The 24,402-nt window shown below is 54.0% G+C and overlaps 7 protein-coding genes across 7 annotated transcripts; 4 read left to right on the forward strand and 3 right to left on the reverse strand.

Annotated features, from left to right (window-relative positions):
• Window positions 1-282: 282 nt before the first annotated feature.
• KVR01_002316 (uncharacterized protein) lies at window positions 283-1,567 on the reverse strand (the record flags this gene model as incomplete). Its single annotated transcript, XM_044789604.1, has 5 exons — window positions 283-449; window positions 554-651; window positions 703-1,044; window positions 1,218-1,339; window positions 1,409-1,567. 5 exons carry the CDS (start codon window positions 1,565-1,567, stop codon window positions 283-285), a joined length of 888 nt encoding a protein of 295 aa, XP_044647331.1.
• A 2,645-nt stretch (window positions 1,568-4,212) lies between these two features.
• Window positions 4,213-8,911, reverse strand: KVR01_002132 (uncharacterized protein). Its single transcript, XM_044787407.1, has 2 exons — window positions 8,018-8,911; window positions 4,213-7,911 (listed from the first exon to the last, which is right to left on the reverse strand). The coding sequence occupies exons 1-2, from the start codon at window positions 8,036-8,038 to the stop codon at window positions 6,250-6,252; spliced, it is 1,683 nt and encodes a 560-aa protein (XP_044647147.1). The 5' UTR covers window positions 8,039-8,911; the 3' UTR covers window positions 4,213-6,249.
• Window positions 4,908-5,267, forward strand: KVR01_002070 (uncharacterized protein; the record flags this gene model as incomplete). Its single annotated transcript, XM_044781931.1, has 1 exon — window positions 4,908-5,267. The coding sequence occupies one exon, from the start codon at window positions 4,908-4,910 to the stop codon at window positions 5,265-5,267; it is 360 nt and encodes a 119-aa protein (XP_044647085.1).
• Window positions 8,912-9,158: 247 nt separating the features above from the next.
• KVR01_002619 (uncharacterized protein) lies at window positions 9,159-11,853 on the forward strand. Its single transcript, XM_044789108.1, has 2 exons — window positions 9,159-9,390; window positions 9,474-11,853. The coding sequence occupies exons 1-2, from the start codon at window positions 9,241-9,243 to the stop codon at window positions 11,688-11,690; spliced, it is 2,367 nt and encodes a 788-aa protein (XP_044647634.1). The 5' UTR covers window positions 9,159-9,240; the 3' UTR covers window positions 11,691-11,853.
• A 15-nt stretch (window positions 11,854-11,868) lies between these two features.
• Window positions 11,869-16,119, reverse strand: KVR01_003853 (uncharacterized protein). The gene is made up of 6 exons (XM_044790891.1): window positions 15,255-16,119; window positions 15,022-15,114; window positions 14,850-14,935; window positions 14,092-14,783; window positions 12,999-14,033; window positions 11,869-12,942 (listed from the first exon to the last, which is right to left on the reverse strand). The coding sequence occupies exons 1-6, from the start codon at window positions 15,291-15,293 to the stop codon at window positions 12,164-12,166; spliced, it is 2,724 nt and encodes a 907-aa protein (XP_044648868.1). The 5' UTR covers window positions 15,294-16,119; the 3' UTR covers window positions 11,869-12,163.
• Window positions 16,120-16,365: 246 nt separating this feature from the next.
• Window positions 16,366-18,313, forward strand: KVR01_002910 (uncharacterized protein). Its single transcript, XM_044784252.1, has 4 exons — window positions 16,366-16,697; window positions 16,770-16,857; window positions 16,913-17,899; window positions 17,963-18,313. The coding sequence occupies exons 1-4, from the start codon at window positions 16,630-16,632 to the stop codon at window positions 18,002-18,004; spliced, it is 1,185 nt and encodes a 394-aa protein (XP_044647925.1). The 5' UTR covers window positions 16,366-16,629; the 3' UTR covers window positions 18,005-18,313.
• A 3,915-nt stretch (window positions 18,314-22,228) lies between these two features.
• Window positions 22,229-23,724, forward strand: KVR01_002440 (uncharacterized protein; the record flags this gene model as incomplete). The annotated part of the gene is made up of 2 exons (XM_044783831.1): window positions 22,229-22,408; window positions 22,489-23,724. 2 exons carry the CDS (start codon window positions 22,229-22,231, stop codon window positions 23,722-23,724), a joined length of 1,416 nt encoding a protein of 471 aa, XP_044647455.1.
• Window positions 23,725-24,402: the final 678 nt, after the last annotated feature.

Raw genomic sequence — 24,402 nt, forward strand, 5'->3', positions numbered from 1 at the left:
TTAAAACCGTCCTGAAGCTAGGTATTGCAGCTAGAAAGCAATAGAGAAAAACAACGATGGTAAAAATGTTGCAACCTTCTGTCCGTCCGATAAGTAGATGCCAACCTCAAACACAGTACAGAAACCACCTGGGCACCGTCCATTCCCTGTCATGCAGTCACTAGACGTTGTGACGCAGTTTTAAATCCTATCAGAATACCGTGAGGCTGCAGGAAGAACATTCAACAACGCTCTCTGTCACGCAGGGCTTCACCTGGGAGCATGACACCCCAACCCCGGCGGCTAAGCTGCTTCGCCTTGGACCTCGTGGGCCCCATTGCTCTCGGCTGGTGGGCCTGATTTCTTGGGGGCAGGCTCGTCGATGTTCGGGGTTATTTGATCGAACTCCATCGCCTTGACAAATTTATAGAATGCAGCCGCGAGCAACGCGCCAAGGATCGGGCCGACCCCTAGTGGTGAAGTTAGTCCTGCTACGGGTCCTAAAGTGTTGTATTCTAGAACATTCCAAAACATGAAAGACGGGGATCCGTAAAAGGTGAAAAGTGATACTGACAGTAGACCCAGTGGTAGCCGGGAAACCCCCCCCTCGTTACAACCTCGGGACCGAACGACCGCGCGGGATTCAGGCTGCCACCGGTATACCGGACGCCCCTGTGGTTCACATCAGCGGTAAGTTGAGGAACAAAGGCACGGTTTACGCACATCAGTTCACAATTGAACAGAGCCAGTCCAATACCGACAGGAGCGACAGCAGTCGATCGATGCTTTTCAATTGCAAGCATGAAAACGACAAAGACCAGCCCTGCGGTCAAGAATGCCTCGAGGAAAAGGCCCCGGACGATAGAGGTGTCGTCAGCGAGACCAGTCGTAGCAGCGATACCGTCGCCAGGTAGAAGACCAACGACCAGAGCGGAGGCAGCAATACTACCAAGAAGCTGGGCGACAATGACCAAGGCCAGACGGAGAAGACCGAGACCACCGGTGGCGAACATGGCAATGGCAACGGCAGGGTTGAACATGCCACCCTCGATGCGAAAGAATGCCCTGAAGGAGGAGGTCAGTCCCAGCCCCCATCTTTGACGACTGGACACACTCCATGTGTTCGATCGATGGGCGGCCGTTCAAATGTTCGATCACAGCATGCGGCGGACTATCCTTCCGTTGAAGACAGAGGATGCTGCCCCGGGCCGGGGCCGAGATTGTGCGGGGTGGCTTACCAGACGTTGACAGCCAGTGAGATACCAAAAGCCAGGGAGATGTAGAGCAGTCTGGCGATATCCACTACTCCGCCCAGGGCCGAAGGGGAGGTGTTGACAGCATGGGTGGCACCCAGCGCGAACTAGACAAAGTCAACTCGACGCCCAGCGTGGATCAGGCAAGCCAGACCAGCAAGGCAAGAAAGTCTCACCAGAAGGAAGAGAAAAGTCCCGACAAACTCGCTGGTGGCGGCTGCAATGTGAGCTTTGACGGGGGCTGGGAAACGCCGACCAAGAGGCTGAGAGATCAGGGCCTCTCCATTAGACTCGGGGCCAGGGCCAGAGACTCTCTGCCAAGGACGAGGAGGCATTGTGACGGGGTGGCTGGCCGGAAGAGGTATGAACTGAATCGTTGCGCTGGTGGCTCAGACGCGAAGGATGGGATGGGGCGGTCCCGGCACAGCGACTGATGCTGACAGGATGCCAGTGGCTGGAGAAATCGAGTTGAGATCGTCTTGGTGCCGTCCACAAGACAAGAGGGATCAGATAGTAGAGGAGATGGCAGGGCGCTGACTGGTGCGTGCTGGAGAGGACCGGGTTGGAAGAGGAGAGAAGTCTTTTTGGGGGTGAAGAAGAGGTTGGCTAGACGGCCTCAGGAGTATGGATGGCCCTTTCTGCGGGCTATCTGGTGTTATGACGGCCTTTGGACAACACCCTGGGAGGAAGGTACGAACTGGGACAGAGACTACGGGCATGCGAGGAGGCAGAAGGTGGGAGACACGACATTGATTTGACTCAACCAGCAACCAGCAAGTGCAGGAGCAAGGGCAGATTCTGGCGAGGCAGGAACCGTACACTACCGCCACGAATCAACCAAAGAAAGGAGACGGAAGCAAACCACACCTGCAGACGCCGCGAGCACCCTCTCGTCCTCCTTACTGTTTCCTCTGCCTTTCCACATGAGGCCTGCCCGGCCCTCACCGCCTGGACGTGTGCGTCCCATTGGCAACCACCCAGGTTCACCAACACCAAGTTGTGCACGTGCACGTGGGCGTGGTGGTGCTCACTGAGCATCGCGAGACAGGCCGACGGCATGTTGCCAGCTCAAAGCCCGAAACGGTCCGTCGAGATCAAGGGGACACCTTTCTAGGATCCACAAGCCCGGGCTTTGATCTGACACTAACAACTGCGACGAGTAGATGCGTGCTTGGCCAGGCTAGACATGTAAGCAACGCGTCGGGGCCACAACCGCGACGGGATGCATCACCTGATAATGGTACCTAAGTAGCTACTTCCAGGATTGGCGTCCCCTGTCGTCCTTACACAGCGCCTACGTATTCGGAAGGCGCCGAGACTTGGACATCTTCCTCGACCAGGAGCCAGCGATGGCGCCGCCGCCGGCTCAGAGCTTTGTGGCCGAGGGTATGATCGGCTTCGTCCTCGCCCGGCCGTCAAGCTACAGGTGCGAGCTCTCCAGAGCTCCTTCCATACTGGCCCAAATGTGGGTAAGGATGACCGTTGTGCCCGAGCACAGAAAGGCCCGTCTAGTACGTTGGGATTGCCATTGGCCGTTTGAGGACATCATCTCAGCATGTCCACAGAACGGCTCCAACGATGCACAGTTTCTCGAAACAGGCCCGCCTTGGCCTGGCCTTGGAGGCTAGCCCCCGGGGGTTTACAATGTCTCGTTGCACCATCAGTATCCCTCTTTCCGATCGCCAATCATGGGTGTGTCGGCGGGATCGCGGCGGACAGCCCTCGATCCCGTGCAGATGAGCTCTGCGGCCAGAAACCTTTTCGATCGTGGCTTGCATCCGATGACTCTACTGTCTGTGTCGAGGAGCGTTGGCTATCACCGGATGGCTGGCCTGTTCCGCCGGAGAAAATGGCCCTTGGGTGCGACGCGATGTTGTCCCTATCAGCGACTCCTTCAGCGGCTGCCAGTCTGCGAGGCACTTGCCCGCCGCACGAGCAACCTCAATCCGATGCAGGTTCCCGCCTATGGGGTCCCGCTGCTCGGGCTTGTACTCCTGCCATTTTTTTGCCGATCCCGGGGTACTCTGGGCCCTCATGCAATGATCTGCAAGCCGTATTTAGTGACAGTGCCGTTTGAGAGCCCATTACCTGCAGTCTCGCAGGGCATCGTGTTCTGCAGACAGCCCACATCGATGTCCATCAACCCGACATGTTCCTCTCGAGCACAAACCTTCAATGCTTGAATGGAGCAGAACAAGCGGGGATGCCGAGTAGGGCGTGAAACCAATGTCTCGCTTAAGAGGAGATGATGTCCCGGGATAGCGGCGGCAGGCCCATTCGATGGTGAATGCGTTGGCGACTGCTAGTCTCAGAGAACAGCCATGAGCAGCGGCCAGCACCAAGTTTCGTAATGCTTTGCCGCCGTTCGCTGCTCGGCGACTTGTCTCGTGGGACCCGAGATTGGGCCCAAACACATTGGCCGCATACCCAGAATCGAGGCTCACAAGAGATGACGACGAAGCACATGTGGAGCTATCGACCAAGGCCTGGGCAAGGTCGTTGTGCACCTTGGAACGATCCCGCCACTTGCCGAGCCTCCTCGCCCCACAGGGCTCGAGAGCATCGTTGTAAGCTTGCCAATGATGTTGGAGCGTAGACAGGCAGGCAAACACTTGTTGCCTTGTCCGACCACGACTCTCGGGGGGGGGGGGGTGGACTGGACAATGGGCACCCCACAGCAAGGGAGCCAGACCTCACCAGGGCTAGCTGAGAACCCCGGGAACCGAGCAGAGAGCGCTGAGTCGAAACAAGAAAGGGGCGGTGCCAATGAACGGGGTTCAACGAGGCTATGTTGACTGAGAGGTCGTCAGATGGCCGTCTGCCATTGGGCCGACGTTGGATAGGTACATGTTCTGTTTTGAGCCGCTGACGACGTTTGAGCTCGGCGGGCTGCAGGGTCTGGTTGTTAGAGGAATCAAGACCCCTGCTATTTGGCTCGGAAACAACGCTGCGTCATTCTAGGCCAATGAAGCTTGCCCTCCCCAGGCTGGTGAGCCGAGGACCCTGATCGTGGCCAAGTTGTGCCTGACCTTACCCTCTCGACTTCCGGTGCAAACCCCACAATGACCATCAACCAGCTCCCAATACGACTCGCTTGTCGCCACGCTGGGCTCGAGGCAATTCCTCCTTGCCCGGATGCTTGGCTGGAGGCCAGGAGGAACAAGGCAGCACCCCTGGGATAACGTCTTTGAGTCGGGGGCAGAACCGCTCCCAGAAACGAGCCGGCAGTGTCGTCCCGCCAGGCCCAAGGGATGTGGATACCGACTGAGGCGCTCTCGCCAATGTCATTCGAGTTGCCGCGCGCATACCCTGCTGTCCCCTAACGCGGAGAAGAGGAGGCCATGATGTGTCCAGACCAGGGCAGGGGAACCAACCGTACGACGTGGTGTCCGGACCTGCTTCCCATTCGAACATGCAGTCGGGTGGACATGAAGTCATGTCGGGATGATATATCGGGGCCTCAAGTGAGCCCCTCAAGATATAAAGGTAGCGGTCGAGACCGCGTAGTAGCTAACCCACCAAGCATCACTGCATCATCACCACAACCTTGGAACTGTCAAGCAGCTCACACCGCCGCCAGCTCTCAACAAACATCCTTCGCGCCTAGATACTTCCATCGCCTACTGTCTCTATCTGCCAGTAGGAAAAACTCTCAGTCTTCAGACCCCACCCAAAATGGATTCCTTTTACGACATGAAAAACAACAACACCGCCTACAGCAGCGAGTCTAAGCTCAACACCAGCTCCAACCCGGGCTCCAAGCACGATGCGTCCAACATGAACCAGGCCAGCTCAAACCGCAACCCTCGCCGCAGGGCAAGCAAGTCCTCCTATTATTTTGGCCACCGCGCCAAGCAGTCCTCGGGCAGCAGCTTCTCCTCCTCTTCTGACAAGAGCGAGTACAACTGGCCTTTTCCTGGCGAAGACGGCCCCACCGGCTCCAGTCAGGCCAGCGTTTTTGCACCCCCGGCCAGCGAGAGCACCCCGTCACAACAGATGATTCTGAGAGAGATTGGGGCAGCACTGACGCTGTGAATGCCCTGCACACAGTGATCATTGCTTCCCATCCGACCACCACCGCCCTGCGCCGCCTGCAACAGTCTGGACCAAGATCGCAACCTGGATGAGGAATGATGTTGTCGCCGTGGCTTGTGGAACTCGCGGCGAGATGCAATTGATGCTCCATATTTTCTTTATGCTTGTTGGGAGTGCCGTGACAGGCCCCAAGATTGTCTGATGTATTTTTTAGCGAAGCGTTCAGTTACCCTGCAGTTACTCAATCCCAACTTCGAGGCTGGTTTACCTCTGCTTATGTTGACCGTGAAGTCTTGGCCATGCCACTAAAGAGACGGCGAAAACGTGTATGAATGTCATTTTTTTTCTCTTTCTGGTAGCTAGCCGCTAGCTAGCGATTGTTGAGCACATTTTTCTTTACCCTCATTGAGAGGGTTGTCCGTGACCATGGGCTGGTCTCGCGGGTGTCGCAGCGCGCAACAGCGCCTGCGCACTTGCTATTGCAGCACAGCTCTCTAAGACTTCAGCCCGACTAGAGAGCCACAGACTGCTGTCCCTCTTGAACCAACCTGCAGGCTGTTACCCAATCCCATCCATTCGTACAAAATATACACATGCCCTCGCTATCATGCCAAAGGCCATTCCGCTACGGCAACAGCCACCCTCCGCGGCACAAAACAAAACGCTACTTGGGCGTGATTAGGTAAGTGCCTGGACTCATTTGTGCTCGTGATCCAGCGCTCGCTCTGAGGAGGCTGAGAATGCCTCCGAACATGGCAGGTATTGGATGGATGCTTAATTCACGTTGGTATTGGCACCGTGCTCCTAACAAAGATAGGAGCTGCCTGGGAGAAACGGCCACAAGGCTGCCATACCAGCTTGCGAGCGTCAGATTTGGTGGGGCTCAGAAGACCGTCGAGACCGAGCTGCAACTCTTTCCCGTATGTCCTGGACTTCTTGGTGGTTGCCAAGCTCGCGTGTGGATTGGGTTTTCGCGACTCAATCACTCTTTCTTATCCACATTGGCAGCCTTGGGCTCCGAGGTGGTCGCCTGCGCCTTGTCGGCGTTGTTCTTGTCTCCCGCATCCTTGGTCGCCGATGATGTCGCCGCCTTCTGACCCGCGCGGTACTTCTCGATCTTCTCCCACACGTACCCAAAGCTCTTCCTCACGCCGCCAGTCAGCAGGCCTTTCAAGCTCTGAGTGGTGCTGGGCCACCCGATCGTCTGCTTGATGACGCGCCGGACGTTTGTCCTAAGCTCCGCGGGGTCATCCTGCGCGATCCTCGTCTCGAAACCGCCGCCCGAGGTGCCGCCCAAGCCACCGCCCAGCCGCTTCTTGGTTGACGACGACGCGTCAGCCGCCATCATCTCGTCGAATTCGAGCTGAGGGATCGCAAACTTCTTCTGGTACTGGAAGTAAAGCCGCGAGCGGAACGCCTTGGGAAGCCTGCGGACCATGTTGCCGCGCTTGATTGGGTCCATGTCCTGCTGCAGCTTCAGGTTCGCATCCTCGTCCCACTCCCAGTGGGGCTCGGTGCAGCGCTGGTCGTCAAACTCCACGTTGGACAGGTTCTCGATCAGGGGGGTGTAAAGGCGCCGGAAGTTCGGCAAGTTGTTGCCGACGATGTTGCTGACTTTCTGCGGGTTTTCCGTAGGTAGGGTCATACGTGGGTCTCCGAGGTAGCTGATGCCCGCGATGGTGTTGTACAACTCCAGCTCCGTGAAGCGATCCGGGAGCAGCAGGAGTGCGGTGCGCAGCGCGGAGAGGAGGTTGATCTGGTTGGCGAGGCGCACCCGCGCGTCGTCTCGGAGGATCTTGACGGGCTTGTGCAGCCGGCCGGCCAGGTACAGCGTATCCCACTCGGTCAGATCATGACACAGGGCATCGATGTTGACCACGCCGTACTTGATGAGGATGCCGTTGACCACGACGTGCGTGTTGAAGTACACGCCGGCGCCCATCTTGTCCTGCACGTACGACACGGCACCAGAGCCCAGGCTGGCCAGCCCGCTGTAGTGGTCCCGGTGCTGGTTGATGTTCAGGCTATGCCAGTGCTGGGTGAAGGTCACGCCGAAGATGAAATCGATCATCTTGGGGGTGCCATCCTGGGCCTTCTGTACAGCAGGCGGCGCCTTGGGATGCACGCGCGCAATTTCCTCGGGCGAGGCAACACGGCCGTCAGGCTTGCTCTGTGGGAAGACGCCGGAGCCGTACGCGAAGCAGTAGCGGACAGGCGCGCGGAACTGCCAGGGGATCTGGCGCAAGGCCTCCTTGAACTCTGCGTTGATGACGATGTGCTGGTTGACGCCGAAGTTCTTGTGGGGAAGCTCCTTGAAGTTCTTGATATTCCAGTTGGGGTTGGCCTCCCAGTCCTCCTCCAAGTCATTGAACGGCGATTTGGCAGAAGAGGTGGCGCCGCTGGACCTGTGGACATTGGTCCTGACGCCATCATTACTGCCGTCCTCTATGGCATCCAAGAGAGACTTGGACTCGCCCTCGCCCTCGCCCTCGCCCTCGCTCTTGTTCTTGTTCTGGTTCTGGCGCTCTCCGAAGTAGCTGCTCGCAGTAAAGGAACGGTGGGCGGCAGAAATGGCTTGGAGTCGGCGGTAGGGGTGCTGTTGGGCTGTCGGAGGGAGCACCGGGCGCGCCGATGTGCTGCGCATCTACAGAAGAGCAGCAACGGTCAGCTTGCGCTCAATTGCAACCACCATGGGCGCAGGAGGGCTATGACGCCTGATGGCGGACGGCCCGGATGCTCATAGAGCTTACCAGAAGTCGCAGCGTCGCCATTGCTGCCGCCTTTTGGGGATTGCCAGGGGGGGAGTGAACGAGAGAAATGGGTGTGTGCCGGCCCAAGGAGCACAAGGTGTTGAGAAGGGAAGGTTGTGTAGCAGCCAATGCCGCCAGAGGTCACCTCGAGGATCTTTCCATGCCTCGGGTGGGATGAAATTGAGCGTCTGGAGGGAAGCTTACAGATTTCCCTTCTAGAACTTGCCGGGGTGAGCTATAAGCTTTCGGTAGCACGGCTGGAGTTAAGGGCAGTACCCCCGATCCTCGTCACTGCGTCACTGCGTGGGTCTGCCGGATGTTCTAAGGCGGGCCCTCAGCAGAGGCGACATCCCAATCTCCTCATGGAGACCTGTCCAGACCTAATAGAGTTGAGGGGGACAAAACAGCCCGAATGAACTGACAGACTGATAATAAGCCATGTGGAACAGGAATTGGTTTACATCTGCGCAGGCTTGCCGAGACCTGCACCCCATCAACAAGGCCTCCCAGGGACCAGTGGGTCAGGACGAGATCTAACAGAGACCAGAGGTCAGAGGCACAACTTGGAATGGAAGCCAAGTACCTCAGTACGTAGTCAAGTAGTTGTGAACTCAGCAGGTGATTCTTCTGTCTTGCAATCCGGGTTGGACATACTTCATTGAGCCGGCCCAAGTATTTGAAAGGCTGTCACATCAACTGCAGGGAACAGAGTCCTTTCGGATGAGCAGGACTGACTCAATACCACTTGATCAGGGAGGCCAGAGACTGGCCAGCACATCTCTTCACTCCCTTGTAGAAGTTTGAGAGCTTGAGAGCAGACAGCATGCTGCTGTTAACGCAGATGCTGGGATCAGAAGCCAGCCTCAATGGAATGCACCAGAGGACGCCTTGGACTGGGGCACCACGATAGTGAGTGCTCACAGTAGGTTTGGAGCTCTGGGCCCCACGCACCTATTGACCTACATTGTACGTCCTACCTACTTAGACCCTAGGGTAGGTCGCTACTTAAGTACCTAGGCTGCAGCTAGGCAGGTCACTTACTAGGTACCCCTGTGCCTGCTCTCCAGCCCAGCCAGCCCAGCCAGCCCAGTGCCCAGCCAACTGGAGCGCGAGCAAGTCCCTAGCGCCTGGACATTGGTTGCGCACGTCAACAAACATACAGACTGGTTGCATAGGACTCCCTTGATTCCGTTTCTTCCTCTGGACGGTGACCACATGCGGCCATGATACCTCGCACTCCACAGGGTCCTGGCAGTGACCACGCTCCATCTGGCCCTGGATCACGGCGAGGGTCTGGGTCGAGCAACAGCAACAGTTTTCGACTGTCCACCTCCAGCCTGCCCAGGCCACATACCTCCCTTCGAGAATCCAGGGTAATTAGTCCCGCTCCCGTCATGTTGTGTCCTACGCTACCAGCGCCGTCGATCATGCTGACTCTCCCTTTGTCCAATCTCAGCTGAATGCTATACGCGGCAGTAGCAACCAGCCGTCCTACAACCTCGTCGCTCAACAAGGCAAAGAGCACCCCCAGTCGCAATCGCGCTCCAGGTCCATGTCCCAGCCGCGACAGTCACCCACCTCCCCCACATTTCCACGCGCCGCCTCGCACGAATCTTCTAAGGAAAACGTCGCGCCTGCGGATGCAGACGAGTATGAGGCCCAGAGGCGCCAGATAGAACAGCTGAAAGCTGACCTCGGCACCCTTCGCTACACCATCACCACCGCCGAAGCCGACCAGGAGATCACCCGCGTCCGACAGGAGAATGAGCTTCGAAAGGCAAGGGCACTGGCCGATGCCGAGTTCAAGAAGAAGCAAGCGGCAGAGACTGAAGCGCACGCCGCTCTGAGGCATGTCGAACGTCTACAACAAGAACTGCAGGAGATCCGCGAATCCCAGCATGGCCAGCAGGCGGAGACGGAGAAGCGCGCAAAGGCGGCTGAGGAAGAGGCCAGGCTTCTGAGGGAGCAGATTGAGGATCTCCATGCTGCCAGAGATGAAGAGTCCCGGTTACAAGAGAGAAAGGTCGCAGATTTACAAACCCAGATCCAGACAGCGAGTAACCAAATCGCGAAATTGGAGCAGGATGCCCAAGCAAGGGAAGATGCCCTGCGAAGTTCTCAAGAGCAGCTGGCGGGCAAGGATGGTTCTATCGAGCAGCTGGAGACTGAGGTCTTACGGCTCAAGGCTCATACCGGCGATGCAGACACCATGGCGATCATACGGAGAGAACTGTCTGAGCAGGTCCAGCACATCCGCCACCTCGAGGCGACAAACGAAAAGCAACTGGCCGAGCTCAAGCGCCTCCGACAGAACCACAAGGCCGTGGAGATCGTAGAGGAGGAAAAGGCCTCCCTTTTGAGAAAGCTAGACGCGGCTGAGGAGATGAGGGCCGAGCTTGGCGAGGAGCGGAGACAGAGAGAACGTTTGGAGGCTGAGCGTCTGGCCTGGGCTGCGTATCTAGATCATGAGGGCCAGGCTGAGTTCGACTCGCCTGAGGCAATGGCTCGAGCGCTGGTGCAGGAACGCTTCAACTCGGCGTCGCTCCTGGAGAAACTCGGCTCGATACAGCCGCAGGTCGCGGAGAGAGACGCCCTCATCAAAGATCTCGAGGATGAGAAAGCCAGCCTGGCCACCCAGCTTGAGCATCTTAAATCGAATCCAGTCAATGCCACATCGGACAAGGCACGCCAAAGATTTGATCGCCAACGCGTCCTGGCCGAGAAGGAGGTCGAGTTCCTGCGGGCGCAGCTCAAGTCGTACGACAACGAGGACATGACGCTCCAGCCCGAAGCTTACGACGAGTCGAAAGGCAAACGGATCCAGGAGCTCGAGTCCCTGGTTGATAAGTACAAGGCCGAAGTGAACAGTCTTGAATCCGAGCTTCGATCGGCCGAATCATCCGGCAGCAGTCAAGGGGCGGCGGCAGGCGTGAAGAGGCCATTTCCCACCGATGACACCGCCGGGTCCCACCAGCACCACGAACAACTGGGCCAGCTTGCGCGTAAGAACCGCAAACTTCAGGACGACTTCACATCGCTCGAAACAAAGCACAAAGTCCTCCAGAAGGAGCTCTCTGTCGCGCAGGAGCAGCTTGCGGCTGCCAAGCAGTCCAGCAATGTGCGCATCCTGCAGATGCGCTCCAACCCGACCGACGACTACCAAGCCGCCAAGCAGGCCACCATCAACGAGCTGCGCAACGAGAACGCGGAGCTCCGTCTCCTCGTGCACGACGGCGATGCGAGCAAGTTCCCCGTGGTGCCGGTGTCGACGCTCATCGCCCTGCAGCGGGACCTGCAGGCCGCGCGGGACGAGACGGCATCGGCACGGAAAAAGTGCCAGCGCCTCAAGGAGGTCTGGACGGACAAGTCGGCCGAGTTCAAGGAGGCCGTCTTCCAGCTGCTCGGGTGGCACGTCACCTTCATCCCCAGCAACAAGATGCGCCTCGAGAGCGTCTACTACCCGAGCGAGACGGACGAGCACGAGCGCTCCATCGTCTTTGACGGCGAGCGCGGGTCCATGAAGGTCGGCGGCGGGCCCCGGAGCGCCTTTGCCCTCAAGATCTCCGACACGCGCAAGTACTGGGTCACGGAGAAAAACTGCATACCGGGCTTCCTGGCCGCCTTGACGCTGGAGCTGTACGATGAGGCCGTCAGGGAAGGGGTTGAGAAGTAGGCATCTGGTTCCGGTGGTGCGGGCATAGCTATCCTGTTGCTTTTGGAGCATATTGTAGTATACATTGGTACTTCTCTTGCATCGCGGTCCCGGTGGTTTTTCTGGCCGGTTATTAATCAAACGTCTTGTGAGAAACAATAACAAGCAGAGCATTTGCACTTGACTAGGCTCTTGAGTGTACAGTTTACAAAGTAGATTGATTGATATACCAAACACAATTACGTGTCAGAAAAGGTACGAAGAGGTGGTATATAGCGTCACGTCTCTTATCAAAGACCCGTCCACGCCAGAAACATCGTTCAGACCGCGCAAATGCAGTAGTCTCTCTTTCCGCCCCGAGGACTTTGCCCCCGGCCGTCGCCTGCAGTATGCGAATCGCGACTATTATCGTCGAAAGCCAATATGCTCGCCCTATCAGCACGTCACGTGCACATTGCTTTTTACCTTTTAATTTTCGCCCAGACCGCCCCTGCTTATTTCGCCTCGTACTTCCCGCTCACGATCTTCCTCGCAGTCGGCACCAGCTGCCAGCTAACTTTCGAGTCCTTCGTCCTCGGGCTCACAGCTGCGCTCTCGTCTGCGAACGGGTCATCCTCGCTGTCGCTCTTCTCGTCCTCGGCCGTCGCCTTCCCCTTTCCTTTGTCCTCCCTCTTCCGGCTTAGCGAGATGCCGCCGGGTCGACTGCCATCATCCTCTTCCTCCTCCCAAGCGGTGCCGGAGCTGATGTACTCCCACCTGGCCTCGATGTTGCCAGCTTTGGGCTCCGCGTTCTCTGCACCGATGATCCGGCAGACAATCTTCTGCCAGTCCGCACCTGGCTGGAGAGTAACGTCTCCCAGCCGCCAATAAACCAGATGCTTGTCCTTAAGGTGCGTGCCTGCGGGTTTCGTCTGGACGCCGCTGGCGCGCGCATTCGTATAGGTGGCCATAATGGTGAAGCCTTTAAGCACCACCGGTTTTTCAGCATTTGGCGTGAAGTCGGGATTAAGCTTGTATTGTAGCAATAAACCGAGCTTGTCTCCAGTCGGTTTCCAGGCCGGGTTGATCAGAAGAGGACAGTGACTCGCGAGGTGGGAAGAGGTGGGATCTTCGGCGTGAACACGGTACGTGAATCCTGGTGTAGCAATTTTGTTGGGGATATGCGACAAGTCGAGGGTGAATTCGTCCGGCGACGGTGTACTGGACACGAAGATTCGGTTGGGGCCAATAGCTTCCAGACTAGGGAAGTTATTGATACGTATCGCTTCGCGTGCTGTTTCAAGTTCATCAGTACCACCATGCTGCTGTCGAGAACGTGGGGCGACCTACCATCGGAGATCGTGCCGTCTCCGTTGTATGCAAATGCGATCTCCCCATTGATCCGGACTGACTTCAAGACGCCGCCCTCGAAGGACGCAGACACCGTCTCAACGATACTGGAATTCAAGCCCGGGGCCGTCAGCTCCGGGTGTTTGCCGTGTGCCATCCCCCCTAGGCTAGTCGCACTCCTGACTGACTGCGTGTCGCTGGTCCCGGTCACGCTGGCCTCACTGGCCAGCGTGTGTATAGCTGATGGTCGCGAGCTCATGCTACTACCTGCGCCCTGCAATGCGGGAGATGGTGGTAGGTTTTGCGTCGGTTCGCCCGGCGAGAGGGACGCAGCGGCTTCCGGCCCGGGCAATGTAGGAGGCGAGGGCATATACATTGTGTTTCGCACATCTCGCCGGCCGCGCACGGTGCCTGACCTGCGCGCAGGCATCTGCATCGTGCTGAGGGTGTTTGCAACACTCAGCTGAGCTGCCTTGGTCTCGTCGGGGTCCTCCTCGGCGATCGGGCTGTTCTGTATGTTGAGCTTGAAGAGCTGCTCGTGCTCCTCTCCTGCCTCATCTGCCGCATCCCTCTGCGCCTGGGAAATAGGGTCATTTGCTGCTGTCGGTATCGTGAACCCCTCCTCGTCCTTGGCGGGTTCGCCTTCCTTGTTGAAGTGCGATGGGGGTGGGCCTGGCGGTGGCGGCGCATCGAAGATTTCCTCGGCAGTCATCCCGTTGAGGCCAGTGGGCAGGGTCCGTGCCGGTGCATTCTGTTCCGAAGCTTCGCCGTGTGTCCCATTAGTAGCCGCTGCCTCTTCGGTAGCCTCGGGCTTGGGCAGCCTGGGGGTATCAGGTGCTTCTGTCAAGGCATCAAGCCTACCAGTCGAGATAGCAAGGTTGCTCGCAGAGGTGTGTGGCGACAGGCGGCCGTGGCTGCTGGATGCTCGATTGAAAGGGCCGGCATTCTTGCCTGGAGAAAGTTGACCAAAGCCTCCATGGACGCTCTGCCTTCGTCGGCCAAGCATTGTCCCAATCCGGCTCCGTAGCTTGTTTTCTGCGCTCTTTGTCAGTCACGTCCTGATGCTTAGGGACCCGGCACGGCAAATACGAACCGGACTTGTCGGCCCCAGGTGTCGAATGGTCACTCCGATCGTCATCATTGAAGGACGTTGCGGTCTGCGGCGGAGCAAGACTAGAGTCTGCAGTCGAGGGGGGCTGCACGTTGCCAACGGAAGATTGCCTTGTCGCTGTCGGCGTCCGGTCTATGGAGCCAGATCCTGTCCTCCTTTCGAACTTTACTCGGCCGCCGGTTGCCCTATTTGCGAAGTTTTCAACCTCCTTCGATGTGTCGGCCTCGAGAATCGTAGTGAGGGCGTCGTTGGCTGTAGCCCGTAGCCTGTCGGCCTGGTCGACCTCGTGCGTCTGGAGCTGTGTGAGGACGTCTCGGAGATGGTTGCACCGCTGCTCGTCGAGGGCCTGCAATGTTTCGAGGATGAAGGGCGCCTGCGACTCCCACTGTCCTGTGGCCGATTCGAGTCTCGCGGTTGCCTGGTCGACCTTGAGGGCGCTGGCCTTGCCGCCCTTCCTGGTCAGCTTGTCTGCCTTCTCCCTGGCGTCTTCTAGCTCCTTTGCGATGGCAGACAGATTCGCGAACATGGTCGTCATGTTCTGGAACTCCTTGCGGTTCTGGAATTGGCGCAGGTCCTGCTCGACATCCTTCTCGATTCGTTGGGCGAACAGGTGGTGCGAGGCGGCGATGGCGTCGGTAGAGTGGAGGATCTTGTCCCAGGAAGGCTGGAAGATGCTGCAGAGGGGTAGAGACGCATTGTTAGGAAGGCCGACCCGAGGACACATTCGGACTCAGACTCACCCCAGGTCGGACGAGGCGTTGGGAACCTTGAAGAGTAACAGCTTCTTGAGCCCAGCAACATATTGGTCCTCGAGCCGCCGGCGTTCCTATGATGCGGTGGGTCAGCACCCTGGGCCGACTCGCGTGGCCAGCACCTCGGAAGGCTGGGTGGTCGGGTTGTGGTCCGTCATACCTGGAGCCAGTCTGCTATCTCGGTGTTGACCTTTCCAATGCGCTTCAGGCGATCGTTGACGACTTGCACGGCCTGTCCAGGTTGCAAGTTTGCCTAGGCGGAGGAGGGGGAATCAGTTAGCAAGCTGGCGTTGTGCTGGTGCTGGTGCTGGTGCTGCTGCCGCTGTTGGGTGGCACCGGCCAGCACGAGGTGGGCGAGCCGGCGCATCGGTACAGGTGCGCGGGTGTGCTTACCAGCATTGCTGGGTATTCGGATCTCTGAAGGTCATCCATGGTTGGATATGGAGGACTCGTTTGGGCGCAAACACTGTGCGATCTAGATGGGCGCGAGCAGGCGAGTCATCAGGTAGCAATTGGTCCGCGGGCTCTTTGGTTCGGCAGGTCGGGGGGTTCAGGAGGCCCGGGACCTCGCTGCTGTCGGTCTTCGGTGGGGGGTGGGCGACAAGACAGCGGTTGGGACTGGCAGACGGGGGAGGCGAGGGCAGGGGCGAGGGCAAAGGCGAGGGGCGACGACTATGTACAGAAGGAGGTGTGTCTCGCGATGTCGGAATGCGGACCAAGATCACTGGGACCGCATGTGAAGTGTCCAGCTCCAGGTTGGTATGGGGTATGGGGATGGTGGTTTTCTTAGTTCGCTGGGAGTGGCTGGCCGGGACTGGGCTGGCTGGGCGGGCCGATACGATGTTGCAATGACATGATCTGCCCTCTTGGGGGGGGGTTAAAGCCCTGGATACCTAAGTACCTAGGTTGGTAGGTTGGTAGGTTGGTAGATTGGTAGATTGGTACTGTGTACTGTATGCTAGGTCATTAATCTACCTGTATGATGGAGCAGAGCAGGGGGGGGACGCAGATGAAGAAACGCTCGAATGTCCAGCGGAGATGCGAAGGAATGGGCGCAATTCCGTTCAATTCGACTCGATCCAATTCAGTCCAGTCCGACCCAGCCCGGCACGCCGGCGCGGAGCTCATCAATTCGTGGTAAATTTGGCCTGCCTGTTCATCTTGCTCGCCTGCCCCCAAGGACCGGGGGTGCCTCGTGCCTCGTGCCGCGGCCCGCACAGTCGCAAATAACTTCGAACTTACTTTGCTTGAGTAGTACCTCATCGCAGCTTGGGGTTGGTTGGGCTTGGGGCCGTCTGGCCTGCGCAGTTAGGGAAATGATGCATGTTGATGTCACCAGGGTAATGCTGCGGGCGTCGGGGGGGGGAGGGTGCCTAGGCTTCTCCACCCCTGACCCAACAAAGGGTTCGGGTCTGTTGAAGGAGTACGGATACCGCCCCCAAGGTGCTGGTCACCCGTTTTAGGACAAGAGTTTTGGAGTTTAAACACTACATATATGAAGTAGGTCCATTAGATATTATACTCAGGTGACAATCTAACACACACAATAGTCAAAGCCCAATTGTGGTGATTTTCTTGCCCCGTGCACTCCCACAAGCAGGGGGGACCGGGGAGGATGCAGCAAGCAAGCAGACCCACGCCTCCGCCACAAGAGCTCGAGCTCGCCCGAGCTTCGTCAACGGCTGGCTGAGACTGACACGGCCTTCGTGTCTCAACCAGGATCCGCTTATTACACACGAGTTCCGTCGGTGTCGGTGTCAGTGTCATTATGCCTGCCTCCCAGGACTGGCGAGGCTCTCTGACTGCCTCGCAGCGATATGACAACATCCAGAAAATGTCCGTGAGCCTGGTCCTCTCTACCAGCACCCTGGAACCTCACGGCCTCTGTCGCTGACCCTTCTTGACTAGTCAGACCATATTGTCCAACCACAAGGTTGCAGTAGCCAGTTCTGCATTCACATTGGAAAACGATGCCTACAAGTCTTCTTCTTCAAGAGCAAGTACTAGCTAGGTCTTGCCCCCGGAAATGAGCAGCGCTGACGCATCTCTAGGCCGAATATGACGCTGCTTGCAACAGTCCGCTCACTGCAGGGGATCAAGAGCCACCACAGCAAGCTTCAGAATCCCCCGGTGCTGCTTCCAGTGCCTCCAGTCACCGTGACGACGATGCAGGCGAAGAGGGTGGCCAGAGGATAGGCCCGTACCTGAATTGTCAGTACGTCGCCAGCGGCGTCACTGCCGAGGTATACCGGTACAAAAACCGCGCCCTCAAGGTCATCACCGAGACACACGGCGTCGAGCCCCACAACCCCAGTCGCGAAGCAAAGATCCTCGCCCAGCTGAAGAGGCCATGCATCCCCCTCCTCGAGACCTTCCGTGACCACGAGGACCGCTTCACTCTCGTCTTCCCCTTCATGCCCCTGACACTGTCCACCCTCCTCGAGCGTGGGCCCCCCACCAATGCACAGGTGAGAACGATATTCATGGACGTATTCCGCGCTCTGGCAGATATACACAAGGAGGGCATCGTCCATCGCGACGTGAAGCCGCAGGCTATCCTCCTCGAGTCACCAGATGGCCCGGCCTACCTGTCCGACTTCGGCACCGCATGGCACCCGGAGCTGTCTGCCGCTACCGAACCCGCTTCCGCCAAGATCCTCGATATTGGCACCGGACCATACCGCGCACCCGAGGTCCTCTTTGGGGACAAGTCGTACGGGCCGCCGGTGGACTTGTGGGCTGCAGGCTGTATGCTCGCGGAATGCGTGCGAACCCCGCCCAAGCCCCTGTTCGAGTCGCGCGCAGCGCATGAAGATGGGAACCAGTTGGGGCTCATACTAAGCATCTTCAAGACCATTGGTACGCCTACGAGGGAGACTTGGCCTGAGGCTGCCAGTTATAGGACGCCACCTTTTGACATTTACCGAGTGTTTGAGGGGCAGTCGTGGGAGGGCATTCTAACCGGCGTAGAGGCGGGTTTGAGAGATATGATCGCATCGCTGGTGAGATATGACTCGAAGAGGATGACGGCAGATCAGGTAAGAACCAAGACCCGGCAATGCGCTTGTTTCTTTGAAGAGACTCGCTGACCTTAGTTGCAGGCATTGAATTGTCTGGGCTTCAAAGAAGACTCATTTGTGTGATTTGTGAGCTGTGAGGGACGGTCGGGACAATGCATTGATCCTCAAGGGCCTCATTCATCAGAGACAAAGCGCGAGGAACAAATACTTTGTGGTCTTCCGCTCAGACATCACCAGGACTAGCCACTTGATCAGATACTCGCTGAAAGAAGCTGCACATAAAATGGTCGCTCAGGCTTGCTCTCGTATGGACGAATGAAGTCTGTTGATCAACCCGATCCTCTTGTCTGGACATTTGATTTACTCTGTTGTGCCCCGAGTTAGAAACCCTAGCTCGGCTCATCGATCAATACAAGTCAAATCCACTTTGAGGTTGGGGGTGCATCCATTTTCCTCTTGTCTCACTCCCCGTCGTGTCACGAGCCCCATCCGTGTTCCATTTTCCCTCCATGGCGGATTCTTCTGCTGCCAAAAACACGCAGTCTAACACGGGGCCACCAATCAGCGACCTTCACTGTGGGATGGGTGAAGGGTGCCAACACGAAGTTAACCCTTGGAGCAACGCTGATCCGGAAATACAAAAGTTCTCGACAGCAGCCCTCGAGGCTTTACAAGAGCATTCTGCGGGTAAAAGCACGGAGCCTTTCGCCCATATGCACGAATTTGCGACGAAGGAAATTGCTTGCCGAAAGCTAAACTCCAGTCCTGCAATTCCAAATGGTAGCACAAGTTCAAGGCAGACTGCGGAGGTCCTCTTCGATGTTGATGACTTCGGGCCTCCTAACACGCCTCTTGAAGAAACCACGTCAGAGGCTGCATGGGGGCGTCCAGAGAGCGAAATTCGCGATGACATTGCGAAGATGAGCCTTGCATGGGTGAGTGCAACGCGAGAAACCACAAGGCTACGTCGCACTAACAGCACAAGACCGACATCGGTCAAACACAGGGGTGTAAACGAGGTGGCTGATGTGGTAGACGTCGAAAGTGAAATGGAACCCTCCCCAATAAGCTTCGGAGATGTCGAGGAGCTGGAGTTCGAGATGGGAATCTACATGTAGGCATGTTCTCATTTCATTACTACTATCTGAGCTGTAGAGGTTCTGAGACGCACAACTAAGTCAGCGCACCGGTCTGCGCACATCCCCACCAACGCACATTATTTCTTAACTATATAATATATTATTATTAATTCTATATAACTTTTAAAATTCTAAGTTAAATATATATTATAAGTATACTTAATATTTATATAATAATATAGTTTTTATTATCTAAATAATATTATTTATAATAATAAATTAAAATATATAAAATTTATATTTTTATTAATAAATAAATCTATTTAAATATTAAAAATAAATAAGTTATTTTATTTAAATCTTTATTTTTTATTTATATATATAATAGCTTTTCATAATAAAAGAATAAGTAAGTATTTTTGAAAGAATTATTTAAAGTTAGAAATTTCTATTTTTAAAGTTTCCTACTAAATATAAGAAATATTTTTAAAACTTTAAGTTATTATAAAAATATAGTTTTTAATACTATTTATAATTTATTATATATAAAAAATCTATTAAAATTATTAAAATTAAAATTAAAAGAGTTTCTATTTTTAGAAAATTAATAGAATTAATTATTAAAGATTTTAAAAAGTGGAGTAAATTCCCTCACTCTTTTACTCCACTTTTCTTAAATCTTTAATAATTAATTCTAATAAATCTCTATAAATAGAAACTTTTAAAATATATATAAATATTATAATAATATATATTTTTATAATAAAACTTATATTATTATTTAATTAAATTAAATTTAAAATTAAATTTTAATATCTTAACTAATTTCTATATTAATTATTAGTTATTTAGTTAAGAAGGAAAATATTAAACTTTAATTATTTATTTCTAACTTATAGTAATATTTATTAAAAATTTAAATTTTTATTTACTATAAATAAAAAATCTAGTTTTTAATAGTATTAAATTTATTTATATAGTATTTTTATAAAATTAAATAAAGTCTAGTAAAAATCAACCTTTTTAGTGGGAAATATATGTGCGTTGGTGGGGATGTGCGCAGACCGGTGCGCTGACTTATCTTCAAGAAATCAAACAATAACAATGGGCTTTTTTTTATAGGAATCTCTGCAAGACAAGTAGTTTTGTTTCTAATCTCTATACATGTGGTTTCGTTTTTAATCCCCATACATATAAAAAAATCTCTATACATATAAAAGACATATAGCACCTTCATACAGTGGTGCACACTCAAGACCCAGTGCTTTTAAAAAGAATTCAGTGCTAATAATAGTGTAGAGAACACAGTATGTGGGTACGTGGCTACCGCACAGAAATGGCCGAGAGGCATCACTCCCAGTGAGACAAGATCCAGAATCAGGAATGCTATTTGTTTTTTCTGTATAATCTATTAACAACTACACAAAGTTGCTCTCGGCCCAATGTTGTCAGTCAACATTTAGTACTGGTGATTAGGATAAAACTATTCAATGTCTTCTAAGCCACATGTGCAATGGTCCGAGAGGTTTTTTGCTAATTCACTATAATCTACTAGCATTCTAGCTTCTTACCTAGGTATTTAAGATAGCAGTGATTGCTTCGGATAGGGAGTATAGCGTTAGCTAACTTGGCAAGGGCCTTCTTTGGTGGTGATGGGTGAAGCTTTTGGCTAGGGTTTCCTTCAAAGGATTCATTTAAATACCTACCTAGGAGACTATCTTAAGTCTAGCCATATGACTGGTTTCGCTTCTAATCCGCGCACGTCTGGGGACATACATGGCGCCTTCATACGGTGGTAAACGATTAAGACCCAGCATTTTTTTTTTTAAAAAAAAAAAAGATACCGTGTCTATAAATATAGTTAAAATACGATCGGTGTCACCATATGACTGCTTCGCCGTCTATTGACGATTCTACCCTAGGTTAGTCAACGGTGCCGTTAGGAGGCGTGCTTCCTGCCAACTTTAGAACGAGCTTGAAGGTAGCCTTGTCGGTACGGCATGAGGCCAAGGCTACGTGGTGAGACGGCTTACCTACTGACTGCTGGCGCAATAGACCGCTCGGCCAAAAGACCATAATAACCAATTCGACAATTGGTTACCTCTAGCAGTCTACAAGCCCGTACCGTCACACGTGGCCAGGCAGAATCACGTCCCCCCTCCCCCCCCTTTTTTTTTAGAAAAAAAAGATAAAAAAGGAAAAGCGCTAGATCTTTGAATGTTTACTATAGTAAATCCCTAAAGTAAGCCTATATAATAGAAGGTCTCTCACATTTTAATGGTGCCTAGGAATAAATCTGTATTTACTTATAGGGATTACTACCCTCATACCGATGCAGCCGTATATCTCCACACGTGAGTACCTAGTGAGTTCTCTGCGTAAACACAAAGGTAACTGACCTACTCCGGGACTTCCAAGGTTGCATGTGCTCGGCCAGAGATGCTTGGCAGAAGACATCGGACGGCCGGCTCAAGGGTCAAGCTCCTTGCCCAGCCAAGCCACCTCACACCAAGAGCTTTCATCTGTAAAGTCTGTTTTGGCCTGATGATAGAGTGCACCCCGTCAACAAATGTCATTTGTAGCATGCTTTTAATTCGGGTAATCTCAGCTACCCTATGACCAGATGATCCCATGTGTGTGTCGGATTAATGCAGCAACAGGCTTTATTGGCAAAGGTAAGAGTCTATACTATTGTATTATAACTATTGTTATCGACATTGTATTCTTTCCAAGCGCTGGGTCTTGAGTGCTTACCACCGTATGAAGGCGCCATGTATGTCCTTGGATGTATACGGAATAGAAGCGAAACCACGTAAGAGTCTATACACTTTATTGTCAAGATAGTGAGATGCAGCCTCTCCGGCTGGCACTCACGACCTATGGCCCGATGTGTATCAATCGTATGCGTTGGACACAGGGGGGTAGCTGTGCGGGTCCGTCTTCACGCGGTAGCTTTCGGCAAAACCCTTAATAAAGAGGCACGCAGCCCTTTCGGACGCAGCGGGACCATCATAAGATCACACGACTCAGGGACCTCGGGAACAAATGAATACAATGCTGTCGGGTGATGACCGCTGTAAAGCTTAATGTTTGTTCTCGGATATTCCAAGGTTCTGCCGTCACACGCGCGGCGCCTGCGGAAGACGTGGGAACTTGGTAAGGAGATTGGCAGCGGATATATATTACCTAGGTACATAGCCGTGACTCGCACCTGGCAGTTCATCCTGATAATGCCCACCCACGCTCGTCACTCTCCTCCAGATTCACCATGAGATTGACTAACATTGTCTTTCTTTGTGCCGCCTCGGCCGGAGCTGGCGCTTTTGCGCAAGCAGACGAGGTCGATGTGCTCATTGTAGGGGGAGGTGCCACGGGGGCTTATGCAGCTGTCCGAATCCGTGAGGACTTTAACAAGACTGTCTTGGTCGTCGAGAAGACAAATCGAATGGTCAGTATATTCTTTGTCGCCTGGGCGGCTCCCATCCCTCCGAGGCGCTTCAATATTGATAACTGACGAGATACGAAAAGGGCGGCCACGTTCACACATACTCTTCGGGCAATGATCGCCCGGTCAACTATGGCGTTCAAGCATACCTGAATCGTCAGACAACTGCAGACTTCTTCAAGCGTTTCGATATGGACCTTATCAACCCTGACCTAACTGACTATATCGAACTCTTGTTGTTAACTAAGAACGTTGACTTTGAATCTGGAACTTCAGTTGATGTTGACTATGGCCCAGTCGACCCGCTTGGAATACCAATTGCGTTTCTTAGGTACCTGGCGCTGGCCATTGAGTACCAGCCGTGGTTCGAGAATGGGTATTTCAAGACTGGCGATGTCCCTGGGGATCTACTATTACCCTTCGGCGAATTTCTAGAGAAGCACGACCTTGGAGCTTCCCTTGGCATTCTTCGAAATCTACTCTGGCTCTCCGACGCGCTCAACACTCCCACATGGTTTGTTATGTCCGTTGCCGGCAAACCACAGATTGCTGCCTTCGGTCTCGGGATCACCGGCCCGTCGTTTAAGTGGCCGGAGACGTACTCATCGGAAACACTGTTCGACCGAGTCCTCACCTTTCTAGGTGACGATGTCCTGCTGCAATCTACCATTGCCTCAAGCCAACGCACTGATGGTGGTGTTATTGCCACGATCCAAACACCTACCGGGCAAAGGACGGTGCAAGCCAAGAGAATTCTATTTGCCGCAACCCCGTCTCCTGATAATACCGCACCTTGGGACCTGGACGAAAACGAGACAACGCTCTTCAACAAATTCTCGTGGGAGACACTCTATGTCGGCGTCGTAAACGGCACGGGTCTCCCTACAGACGTCACCGGAATCCGCAACTCCCCTGACAACTCCTCAGCTTTCTACCTTCCCGAAGGCTCTTTCTGCGACGCCTTTGACCGCCAGGGAGACCGCGACCTCTGGAGCACACGAATCATCGGAGAAGCTGGGCTCTCAGCCAAGGACGCTGAGACACTCATCATACAGTCGCTCACCAACATCGACCAGGCAGGCACATACGACATTGCAACACCAGCGGTGGTGGCTTTCGCTAATCATGGCTCCACGGTGCCCAAGGTATCCCCCGAGGAGCTCTCAGCGGGCTTCTTCAACAAGTTGTATGCTCTGCAGGGACAACGCAGCACATATTGGACCGGCCTTGCTTGGGCGCCTGATTATACTCCCATTCTTTGTAAGCATCACTTTTCACCTTTTACGAATTCCCGTCTTTCATGTTTTGGAATGTTCTAGAATACAACACTTTAGGACCCGTAGCAGGACTAACTTCACCACCAGGGGACTTTACGGAGAAGCTGCTCCCTCAAATTGTTGACGGTCTTTGAGCTCTGGCGACCTTTCTTTCCATAGGGCTAATGACTAGGGGCATCCCTTTGGGGAGAATGACGGGATCTTCTAAGCATTTGGAGTCGAAAATCGGTTGCATTTCCATCATCTACCACATAATTGTGATTGAACAGTCTATGTTCATTTAGCGACCACCAGCCCGGGGTACAATGGCATCAAGTAGATAGCTGGTTCATCCTTATTCTTTACACATCCGAGGCCATACATGGCATCTTTATATGGAATCAAGTATATAAACTACCTAGGTACCTAGGCTAGCAAATCTTCTAATCAAGGCCAGTAAAAAGGGTTTATTGCTCAATATTGCTGGTTTCCCTCTTAGCACTACGCACGCATGCACGACTGGTATCGATCTGCGATTCTTCCACAGTCGCACTTGATGTATTCAAATGAGATCTAACTACTTCAGTATTCAATAGCCATCGTTCTACTAGCGGTGTCAGGGCGTTATGCCATTGGCTGCCCAACCGTAGGAAGAGATCCTCGTTCAAGGTCGGGCGCTGGCTGCTTCTCGGACTGTTAGCCAAATCTGTTGACAGATAAATGGACCTCACTTGACCCATT

Source organism: Diaporthe batatas, assembly GCF_019321695.1.
Source record: "Diaporthe batatas strain CRI 302-4 chromosome Unknown Contig00003, whole genome shotgun sequence".
NCBI lineage: Eukaryota > Fungi > Ascomycota > Sordariomycetes > Diaporthales > Diaporthaceae > Diaporthe > Diaporthe batatas.

Bases quoted from the DNA above. Each gene is read 5' to 3' on its own strand.
- KVR01_002910 (XM_044784252.1), top strand. From the start codon at position 16,630: ATGCCTGCCTCCCAGGACTGGCGAGGCTCTCTGACTGCCTCGCAGCGA. The intron at 16,858-16,912 runs GCAAGTACTAGC...ACGCATCTCTAG, and splicing joins ACAAGTCTTCTTCTTCAAGA to GCCGAATATGACGCTGCTTG. The intron at 17,900-17,962 runs GTAAGAACCAAG...CCTTAGTTGCAG, and splicing joins AGAGGATGACGGCAGATCAG to GCATTGAATTGTCTGGGCTT.
- KVR01_003853 (XM_044790891.1), bottom strand. From the start codon at position 15,293: ATGGATGACCTTCAGAGATCCGAATACCCAGCAATGCTG. The intron at 14,936-15,021 runs GTATGACGGACC...ACCGCATCATAG, and splicing joins AGATAGCAGACTGGCTCCAG to GAACGCCGGCGGCTCGAGGA. The intron at 14,784-14,849 runs GTGAGTCTGAGT...ACCCCTCTGCAG, and splicing joins AACGCCTCGTCCGACCTGGG to CATCTTCCAGCCTTCCTGGG.
- KVR01_002619 (XM_044789108.1), top strand. From the start codon at position 9,241: ATGATACCTCGCACTCCACAGGGTCCTGGCAGTGACCACGCTCCATCT. The intron at 9,391-9,473 runs GTAATTAGTCCC...GTCCAATCTCAG, and splicing joins CCTCCCTTCGAGAATCCAGG to CTGAATGCTATACGCGGCAG.
- KVR01_002132 (XM_044787407.1), bottom strand. From the start codon at position 8,038: ATGGCGACGCTGCGACTTCTG. The intron at 7,912-8,017 runs GTAAGCTCTATG...GCTCTTCTGTAG, and splicing joins TGGCGACGCTGCGACTTCTG to ATGCGCAGCACATCGGCGCG.